Source organism: Antechinus flavipes, chromosome 1 (genome assembly GCF_016432865.1).
Source record: "Antechinus flavipes isolate AdamAnt ecotype Samford, QLD, Australia chromosome 1, AdamAnt_v2, whole genome shotgun sequence".
In the NCBI taxonomy this organism is placed as follows: Eukaryota; Metazoa; Chordata; class Mammalia; order Dasyuromorphia; family Dasyuridae; genus Antechinus; species Antechinus flavipes.
In genome coordinates, this window is record NC_067398.1 from 255,428,344 (window position 1) to 255,439,942 (window position 11,599).

Consider the following 11,599-nt stretch of genomic DNA (forward strand, 5'->3'; position numbering starts at 1 on the left):
TAGCATCAGTTCATCTAAGTCTCTCCAAGCCTCTCTGAAATCATCCTGCTGGTCGTTTCTTATAGAACAATAATATTCCATAACATTCATTCAGCCATTCTCCAATTGATGGGCATCCACTCAGTTTCCAGTTTCTTGCCACTATGAAAAGGGCTGCCACAAACATTTCTTGCCCAAGTGGGTTCCTTTCTTTTATGATCTCTTTGGGATACAGATCCAGTAGAAGCACTGAAATATCAAAGGGTATATGCACAGTTGATAGCCCTTTGGACATAGTTCCAAATTGCTCTCCAGAATGGCTTAATGAGTTCACAACTCCACCAACAAATGTATTAGCATCCCAGTTTTCCCACATCCTCTCCAACATTCTTTATTTTTTCCTGTCATCTTAGTCAATCTTAGGCATGTGGTAGCTCCTCAGAGTTGTCTTAATTTGCATTTCTCTGATCAATAATGATTTAGAACACTTTTTCATATGACTAGAAATGATTTTAATTTCTTTATCTGCAAATTGTCTGCTCATATCCTTTGACCATATATCAGTTGAAGAATGGCTTATAGTCTTAGAAATTTGAGTCAATTCTCTATCTGTTTTAGAAATGGAACCATTATCAGAACCTTTGAATTTAAAAGTGGGGTTTTTTTTCCAGTTTTCTGCTTCCCTTCTAATATTGTCTGCATTGTTTGTACAAAACCTTTTAACTTAATGTAATCAAAATTATCCATTATAAGTTTCTGATAAAGGCCTCATTTCCAAAATATATAGAGAACTGACTCAAATTTATAAGAAATCAAGCCATTCTCCAATTGATAAATGGTCAAAGGATATGAACAGACAATTTTCAGAGGATGAAATTGAAACTATTACCACTCATATGAAAGAGTGTTCCAAATCATTATTGATCAGAGAAATGCAAATTAAGACAACTCTGAGATACCACTACACACCTGTCAGATTGGCTAAGATGACAGGAAAAAATAATGATGAATGTTGGAGGGGATGCGGGAAAACTGGGACACTGATGCATTGTTGGTGGAACTGTGAACTAATCCAACCATTCTGGAGAGCAATCTGGAATTATGCCCAAAAAGTTATCAAACTGTGCATACCCTTTGATCCAGCAGTGTTTCTATTGGGCTTATATCCCAAAGAAATACTAAAGAAGGGAAAGGGACCTGTATGTGCCAAAATGTTTGTAGCAGCCCTGTTTGTAGTGGCTAGAAACTGGAAATTGAATGGATGCCCATCAATTGGAGAATGGCTGGGTAAATTGTGGTATATGAATGTTATGGAATATTATTGTTCTGTAAGAAATGACCAGCAGGATGAATACAGAGAGGACTGGTGAGACTTACATGGACTGATGCTGAGTGAGATGAGCAGAACCAGGAGATCATTATACACTTCGACAACGATATTATATGAGGACATATTTTGATGGAAGTGGATTTCTTTGACAAAGAGACCTAACTGAGTTTCAATTGATAAATGACAGACAAAAGCAGCTACACCCAAAGAAAGAACACTGGGAAACGAATGTGAACTATTTGCATTTTTGTTTTTCTTCCCTGGTTATTTATACCTTCTGAATCCAATTCTCCCTGTGCAACAAGAGAACTGTTCGGTTCTGCAAACATATATTGTATCTAGGATATACTGCAACATATGTTTATATGTTATAAAGGACTGCTTGCCATCTAGGGGAGGGGGTGGAGAGAGGGAGGGGAAAAAAATTGGAACAGAAACGAGTGCAAAGGATAATGTTGTAAAAAAAAAAAAAAATTACCCTGGCATGGATTCTGTCAATATAAAGTAATTATTAAATAAAAATTTAAAAAAAAAAAAAAAAAAAAAAAGGACAATGCCTTAAACCAAAAAAAAAAAAAAAAAATTATCCATTATACATTTCATAATGTACTCTAGTTTTTCTTTGGCCGAAAATTCTTTTCTTTTCCACAGATCTGAGAAATAGATTATTATTTGTTCTTCTAATTTACTTACAATATCATTTTTTACATCTAAATCATGAACCCATTTCGACCTTATCTTGATATAGGTTCCTAAGTGTTGGTCAATGCCTAGTTTCTGCTGTAGTATTTTCCAATGTTCTCAACAATTTTTGTCAAATAGTTCTTGTCCCAGAAGCTGGAGTGTTTGTATTTATCAAACACTAGATTACTAAAGTCATTGACTATTGTGTCTTGTGAACCTAACCTATTCCACTTATGGACTACTCTATTTCTTAGCCAGTACCAAGTGGTTTTGAGGATTGTTCTTTTATAATATAGTTTTAGGTTTGGTACAGCTAAGCCACCTTCATTAGCATTTTTCTTCATTTCCTTGAAATTCTTGACCTTTGTTCTTCCAGATGAATTTTTTTTTCTAGCTCTATAAAGTAATTTCTTGACAGTTTGATATGGCACTTAATAAGTAGAATAATTTAGGTAGAATTGTCATTTTTATTCTATTAGCTTGGCTTACTCATGAGTATTTGATATTCTTTCAGTTGTTTGGCACTAACTTTTTTTGTGTGGAAAGTTAAACCTTGAATTTTAGAAGAATATATTTACAAATTATCTTTAATAATATATTTTGGTTTTATATCACTTAAATTTTCCACAATATCCCTTATCCTGTTTTTGAGAGCTATCTCTTGCAATAAGGAATTTTTTAAAAGGAAGAAAAAAAGACTTAGAAAAACTAGCCAAGTCATACTGAATGTTCCCCACCCATGGTCCCCAACTTCTGCAAAAAAAGAGGGAGAATTATCTCCTTTTTTGATGCCTGACTTAGTCATTATAACAGCATTCAGTTTTGATTGTTTTGTTGTTAAAATTCTTCCCCATTTATGTTGCTGGATATATTATTTTACTGGCTCTGTTTACTTATTCTGCAATGGTTCATGTAGATTTTTCTGAACTTCTCAGTATTCATCATATTCCCTATTTCTTATAGTATAAGGACATTCAATTGTATTCATGTACCCATTTTGTTTAGCCATTCTTTAATCAGTAGACTTTGATTTCTGAAGTTGTATGAGCCTTCTTGACCTCCAAACTTCTAGAAAAAGGAAAGTCAAGGTTTCAGACTATGTGATTCTGAATCCCAACTCCAGTTAGAGAATGGGGGATTTCCTTGACAGCACTTGTCTTGGGACTTACTTCATAGATAACTCAAAAGAATTAAAAAATCTGACCTTCTACTGAGAGAAGGTAATTTCTTAAGCAGTTTGTTGTCAAGAGAAAACCACATATGTAGCCCTCAGGGCTACAAGAAACAGTTCCAAAGATTTCAAATTTCTTAGGAGGTAAAGATCCAAATAACTGCACCATCATCATCATCATGTATTAATCTGTGATTTCACTGATATAACTAACTCCCAGATAAGGACACTCTCTACCAATACAGGTCAGCATCTTCTCTGCAATTTCTTGTCTTAGAGATTTGCTTAGATCACTGAAAGGATAGCTGGCTTGCACAGGATCACATAAGCTAATTAATATGTGAGAATGGTATCTAAAGCAAGTTCTCTCCACTTTGTTATGTTATTTTTCAGTAATAATAATAACTGGCATTTAAAGAGTGCTCTAAGTTTTACAAAGCATTTTACATACATCATCTCCTTTAAAGATCGCTATAGCATTATTACTATTATTATTGCCATTTTATAGAAGAGAAAACTGAAACTGTGAGGTTTATGATTTGCTCATAATCACACAGCTCATCAGATTTAAATAGGGCAGGGAACATACAAACAACATATATGTATATATACACATTCACGTGTGTGTACACACACAAGATACATAAGGGTTACTTGAAGTAATCTCAGAAGGTGGAGGGACAGGGAATAGTCTGTAGAGGAAGTTGAAACTTGAAATAAGCTTTGAAAGTGGCTGGAAAAGGCGGGAGGAAGGAAAGGGTGCAGGGCCATGGAGGAGGACAGTGAGAGAGAGACACACACACACACACACAGAGTCAGTAAAAATATATAAAGTCGTGTATGGAACAGGTGTTAGGTTCCCTTCTCCAATTAACTAATCAGAGACATCTTCGGGTACAAAGAGAAAGCATTTGTTTAGTCCCTGCAGGGAGAAGCCCAGACACACCTGGGAGCCATCCCAGCTGCTGCCATGTGTTCCTGAACCTGACCAGCTTCCTGCTTGTCGAGATTTTAAAAGCAAAAGACCCAAGCATTGGACAGACTAAAAGGATGTAGCCATCATGAACCAATGGTCACCAGTGTTGTCTGCTTCCCACAGGTCACAGCACTTCCTTTTTGACCTTTTAGAGATCACGTGACTTCCCAGGATCCTTCTTGGACCCAGAGTCCAAGGCCTGATCTCCCAGCTCTGGGAATAGAGATCTTGTGACTTAGGTCTCCTCTCATAAACTGAGAAAACTTCATCCAGTCAGTCCCATTCAATAAGGAGATGAAGTGTTGGGTATCATGAACATCAAGAAAGCTAGTGTTATGGAACATATGAATAGCTCCGTGATTATGCTCAGAAAAAAATGCTTTCTAATGCTAACCCGACCAGTTGGGGAGTTTAGTCACACTCTCCTTCCAGATGTTCTCCCCCCTTCTTTATCTGAGACATTCCTTTTAGTTCCACCCATTCCCAAAGCCTGTGGTATGTCCTTGCCTCAGGAAACGAGTAAATATCTCCAAATTCCCAGAATACTTTGCAGGTCCAGACCATTCTTATTTACCCTTTTTACCCCTATCCAAAGCCTATTAATTTTTTAGCTGCTATGTGAAGCCTTCCTAGATTATTCTGTTTTGCAAAACTCCCTTTTCTGAACTCCCATGGCATTTGTTTCATGGAACAGAGCAAGAAGTAGAGTGATAGATAGTGCTTCTGGAAAGGAACCAGTTCTTCTTAATAGAGCTGACCAGGCTCTTACAGAAATGCTGCCCATTCATTGGGAAATGTGTTCATCACTCTGAAGAAGTAAGAGCTCTAAAGAAGGGAATAAATAAATCTCAGATGGCCTATTCTGAGAGTCAGAATGGATGGGCTAAATAAGAGAGAGAAAAATAATAATAGTAATGAAAGATAACATTTATGTAGAATTTTAAGACTTGCAAAGCACTTTACAAATATGGCCATATTTATTAAAATAATATATGCACACATGTGTATAATTTATGAATATATTATAAAACATAAATATTTATTAATTATATATATATATATATATAAAACCTCACCAAAAAACCTGGAAAGTAAGTGCTGTTATCCCCATTTTATGTATGAGAAAGTTGAGACAGATAAAGTTTTAAGTGACTTGTTTAGGGTCATATAACTAGTTAAATATCTAAGGCTTTTTTTTTATACTCAGCACTTCCTTACTTCAGGGTCAACATCCTATCTGCTACGCCATCTAGCTGCCTTTACAAATAAAGTTAACACATATGTTGTGTGATTTAGGAAAGTGGGTAAGGGAAAGGAATGAGGAAAGAATGAGGTTAAAACAGTCTTTAAAATTACATATTTAATTTATATCATATACTTAAAAGCTAATTCTATATAATAGAGATTTACAGTTTCATATATAATCCTCTTCTGTTAGATGTATATGGAAATGTCCATTTTATTTGGTGCTAAATACAGAATTTCTCAAATTAAATTTTCAAAAACTATAAAGAAAGATAATATGGTTTGAGATTAAGGAATGAAAGATACCAAATGTTCTTAGCTATACCATGAATACTTCAAAAAGAAAGGGTCAGAAGGCACTGAATCACATCACAAATAATAAAATTTTATTTTAACAGAAACAACTAGTTATAGATGAAACACTCATTTGGGAATCAGTTGTTTGTGTGCAATCACATGATCCACAAGTTAGAGCTAAGTGCAATGCATACATCACTTTATTATACAGTTTGAGATCTGGTATTGCTAGGCTACACACACACAGACACACACACACACACACACACACACATATTCCCTTGATATTCTTGACAAAAGATGGAGTTTTAAAGCAGGTTTTTCTAACCAATAACATTCTCACAGAAAGTAAAATTAAATGCAACCCTATAATGAAGGAAATAAGTATTAATTGAGTAATTATTATAAGCCAGGGACAATGCTGAGTGTTTTCCAAATAATACTCTTTTGATCCTCATAACAATCTTATGAAATAGATGCTATTACCATCCCCATTTTATAGGTAGGGAAACTAAGGCAGAGATTTAAGTGCATTGCTCAGGATCACACAAACTAGTAAGCCTCTGACGTTCAGATTTGAAATCAATTCTTTCTGACTCTAGGCCCAGCACTCTATCCACTGAGTCATCTAAGTTCTGATTCTATTTGTTGCATATTTTCTGAGAAACTAAGTGTCAGCGACCCAAGAACTCCTATTTTATTCCACATGTATTAGTATGTCAACTATAGGCAAGTTTAGTTCACCAAATTATTTCATCCTGCCTCAGATCTGCATCAACCATGATATAAGTTTTATTAAGCATTGATAGGAAGGTACCTAGACAATGAATAGAGGGCAAAATTTGGAGTCAGGAAGCCCTGAGTTCAAATTTAACTTCAGACATTTACTAGCTGGGCAAGTTAAGTGACTTACCTCAATCCACTGGAGAGAGGAATGGTAAATTATTCCAGTATCTTTACCAATCAAAGCCCATGGTTCATGGCACTATGGTATCATGAAGAATCACACAGTACTCAATAACAACAACAAAGACATTTACAGGATTGCTGAGTTATGATGAAATTTAAAAATTACTAAGTTTAACCATCTAGTTTTGCAGCATCCCTTCTAGGATACTTCCTCAACTTGAATCTACTCACCCTAGAAGATGTCTGCTCCTCTCAGGTAACATAAGTAATCTACACTTCTAAAGCTGTAGTTCATGCGTCATCAGTGTGCTTCGGATGAATAACTGGTAGGCACAATTAACTCAAAGCAAAGATATTTGTTAATGTGACCTTGTAAAAGTAGTAGCTACAAATCATTTCCCCTTAACTTTTCCTCACAAATTTGAAGCACATTTTCCCACAAATATGTACAGCATCTATGAGAAGAGCAAGGACAAATGTGGAGTTCAGTGATAGGCACATATGGGCCTCATATGCAACATATGGTCAAGGCACTTCATGCCTTCGGATACCTGTTGCCCATCCCTGTAGCACTTGATATCCTTTCTCTCCCCATGGAGTTATAGTCTTCGTAGCTTGCATCCTGACTGCCGGGTTAGTTCTCCCTTCAATCTAAGGATGGCCCTTTTCACTGCTGCCAATGAATGTATTTTTTGCCCGAGAGCTGCTGCATCTCTGTGCCCATGTCTCCATGGAGAGTCTCTGTTCACTCAACTATGTTGAACCCTCTCTCAAAATGAATAACTGTGGAAGTGATAGATAGGACGTCTCCTATTGGGCACATTATTGCCAGGTTCCATGGCTGACAGAAGGTGAGGAGGACAGAGAAATCCCTGTCTCCGGCTCACTGCAGTTTTCTGGTAGAAGTCTGAGGATCACATTCCACAAAGATGCTCTAGGCCTTGACTTGACTGAATTCAGATTTTTATTGATTCTTGGGGATGTGGTCAATTTTTACTGAAAGACATCCTTTTAATTCAGTCTGAGAAAGATCTTCACACTCCATAGAAGAATTATGGAATGGTCATACCTTCTTAATATATTAATACCTTATCATCTCTGATGGGAACTAACTGGCCCTCTTACATACCAACTAGGAAACAAAAAATAAAACACAAGGATTTATACAAAAATACAAGGATACACAATTTACCCAAGGTCATTAATTAATAAAAATTTATGGAGTCTTTAAGGCACTGTGGGAATTACAAAGAAGGATAAGACAAGAGCCCTTTCCCCATGGACCTTATAGGATAATAGGACACACAAATCAGAGCCAGAACCAGAATTAGAAACCAAGTGTTATGCTTCTCAGTCCAAAAATCAATCAGCATTTATTTGTTCTATGTGTCAGATATTGTATTAAGTGTAAATAGAAACGACTCCCTCACACCAGCCCCAGCCTCAGGGAATAGTCTGCCAGCCATGCGCGTGCGCGCAGACTCCCAGCTCCCCCTTTCATCCCCCTCCCCCTCCCCACCTCGTACTCAATACCCCAGCGCAACTTCAGTAACTAAGAATGACTCGAGCGGCTGCAGTCGGTTGAAGGGACGCGGGGTGGGAGGAACCAGGATGGAGCCAAGCCAAATGGAAAAAAGGCTTTCTGAGCTTAATCAATCTCAGCGAACTAAAATCCATTCGCTGTTCAGAGTTCCTTTTCTTCGCAGGAGCGAGCCCCAGGTTGACGACAATATGATGGAAACAAGAAACTTAGACTCCATCTCTCAGGCCTCCTCCACTCGGCTATTCTCATCGAAGACTGATCCATCTAGGGATGGGAACAAGGAGGGAACAGGCCGAAAGCTGTTGAACATGCTGAGAAAAACTCTTAAAGGGAGTGAGAGTAAAGAATTGGAGGCAGTGCAGGACATGCCGGCTTTGGTTCCGTTTGGTGATGTGGTTGGCTGCCTGGCTGTTCATATAAAGAGATGCCGACATTTTTCATCTAGGATCAACTTACAGTATTATTCAAACGTGTTTATTCGCATCACTGTAAACAAGATCATGAAATACACTAAAGCCCATTCCTTGAATTGGAAGAATAATGAAAGGAGACCTGGAATTATGTTTGAAGAAGTAAAATACTTCTCTGTACAGGTTCCAAGACGTCAAGATGATGGAAGGAATATGATTTATTTGGAACTCATGAAATTTGGTCACTTGGAAGCATATCCTATAGTGTTGGGAAGTTTTAGCTTACATCTTTATGAAATAATTCAGAAAGGATGCTTCACAGAAGAATTTTTTATGAAGATTAGAAACCTGGTTGTCTGCAAGGTTGAAGTGGAGTTTATGTTTTCCTATGGAAACTTTGGTTATGGCTTTTCACATCAGTTAAAACCACTTCAGAAATTGATTCAGCCATCCATGTTTATGCACGTCCCCCCACCTGTAGAAAGAACAGACCCTCTAACAAATGTAATCACACCACAACTAATAGAATATCCAGCGTTCCTATCTCCAGACTTGAATGTTACTGTTGGGACACAACAAAAACAGACTCACCCATCATCTCCTGTAAGACTTGAAAAACTTCAGCAACAACCTCGGGACAGGCTTGACAGAATGAAAAAAGAATACAGAAATTTGAAAACATGGGAAGAAAAATCCAAGTATTTAGATCAAATTCTTCGCATGAAAACAGAAGTGAAAGAAAATACTGACTGTAGTGATACTGATGGCAGTGATACTTTATTTATGAAGCATGATTCTCCACCTTTATCAAGTTTCTCTCAGTCATCAGAATTGTCCTTAAAAAAGCAAGATCAACCTCTTCCATGTGAGTTTCCTGTCAAAACACTTGAAGTTAAAAAGAACCCATCCTTGATAGAAATGAAACAGGAATCTCCAGATTCATCTTTGATTCTTCAAGATGCTGAAACAAAAAAGGAAAGCCTTCCTTCTGAGGAGAGGACTCCTTTACCTTCTTTTTCATCAAGAGAAAAAGACATTTCTGCAGAATATATAGATGGAAGAAATGATGAACTAGTATGTGAAAACACTGGATCTAAAGAAGAAACAGCAGAAAGATGGATCTCAGACTCAGCTTCACCAGAAGTAAAGCCAATACAGAGCTATAAAAACCTAGGAAAAATAAGCCTAATTCATTCAGAAACAAAGTTGAAAAGCATCATTTTAAGCCCATTTAAAAAAAAGAAAAGCACAGATGAAATTGAATTAGAAAAAAGGCAGACTTTTGAGAACAAAAAGAGCTCAGAACTTCTTCAGGAGCTAAAAGAGGACATTGAAGCAGTTGCAAAGATGCATCTTTCTCGACATGTTTCCTTTAATATTTTGCAGGAAGCTGCAGAATTACCCTCAACGGCAACTCTGCTAACAGAAGACACTTTTGAAGAATATTCTTCTAGCTTGGATGAAACTATAATCACACAAGAGGAAGAGGAAAACTACAAGGAAAGAGTAGGTGAGAAGGATGAAGACAGTGAAGATAGCGACTACCGCGGCAGACAGGGAATGTGGACTTGGAAGAGTACCTAAGTAAACACGGACCAGGACTCTCCCAATAACAAAAAGTAAGCTCTGTATTTAACCTCTTTTAAACATCCTGAAAAAGCAAAAAGCAAAAAGGAAGATTTTACGTGGGAAGAAGCCCAGATGATAACCAATATCTATTTTAAAATCTTGCAAGATCAAATACTGCTTCAGAGTTTAACAAATTAATACACTCACACAATTGATCAATATTTCTATGTAATTCCAACAAAGTCCCACAGAAAGAACTGGGAAAAGAAATTCAATTTAAAATAATTGTCAACAATACTTAGGAGTCTACCTGCCAAAACAAACTCAGGAACTACATGAACAGAATTACAAACTGCTTACACAAATAAAGTCAGGTCTAAACAACTGGGAAATATCAGTTGCTCATGGGTAAGCTGAGCCATTTTAATAAAAATGACAATTCTAACTAAATTAATGTATTTATTCAGTGCCATACCAAATTACCAAAAATTATTTGGTAGAGCTAGAAAAAAAATAGAAAAAATTTATGTGGAAGAACCAAAGGTTAAGAATATCAAGGGAATTAATGAAAAACAATGTGAAGAAAAGTAGCCTAGCCATATCAGATCTCAAACTATTTTATAAAGTGATAATCATCAAAGTTTAACAAATGATTAAAAATAAGTTCTGGGAAATATACAACTCCATGAGTGATTTCAGTAGGCTTATTTCATATAAATGTTACAAACCCAGGTCTAGAAGAATATAATCAGAAAAAAGACTTAGAGATCTTGGAAAATGTTCAGTCATTTGTGATATTCCATGGTTGTTAAATAGTTCATAAGTGAAAAACAAATATGAGCATGATTTTAAGTATATCACGAATCTTCTTACTAATGAAATGTTTATGGGTCAATCCTCTTATTTAGCAGTTTGCTACAAAATTTTATCTTGTTAAAGAGTTGTTTTCCCTGAAATACAAAACATTTATGATGCATAAAAATGAAAGGAGAGACAAAAACAGTCCCTACTCTTTAGGAGCTTAGAAAATACTTGGAGAGACATGTAAAATCAAAAAATTTAAGAAAAATAAAAAGAAACAGAAGGGTATGTGTCTTGATAATGTTAAGGACTCCTTTGTAAGGTAGGGTTTGGGCTGAGTCTTGAAGGAAGCCTGGGAAACTAAGGAAGGAGAACATTCTAGACATGGAGAACAGACAACATTAAGGCACAAAGATGAACAATATATCATACGTGAAAAAGCAGGCCCCTGGATCATATAGTAAGTGACTATTAATAGAATGTAGGAAGACTGGACTCCTAGAGACCAGACTGTAATTGGCATCAAAAAGCAACAAAAACCAAAAGCAAGAAAAATAAAAATGAAAAAAAATATGCTTCAATCTATACTCAGACTTCATCAGTTCTTTCTCTGGAGGTGGATAGCATTGTTCACCACGGATCCTTTGCAATTGAATTTCACTTTTTTTTCTTGCTTTTGATTTGG

General features: G+C 36.3%; 1 protein-coding gene across 1 annotated transcript; it reads left to right on the forward strand.

Annotated features, from left to right (window-relative positions):
• The first annotated feature begins 8,123 nt into the window (after positions 1–8,123).
• On the forward strand, positions 8,124–10,563 carry LOC127564167 (cation channel sperm-associated targeting subunit tau-like). Its single transcript, XM_052000531.1, has one exon. The coding sequence runs from the start codon at positions 8,203–8,205 to the stop codon at positions 10,126–10,128; it is 1,926 nt and encodes a 641-aa protein (XP_051856491.1). The 5' UTR covers positions 8,124–8,202; the 3' UTR covers positions 10,129–10,563.
• Positions 10,564–11,599: the final 1,036 nt, after the last annotated feature.

Excerpts from the sequence above, each read along its gene's own strand:
- LOC127564167 (XM_052000531.1), top strand. The coding sequence starts at position 8,203 with ATGGAGCCAAGCCAAATGGAAAAAAGGCTTTCTGAGCTTAATCAATCT.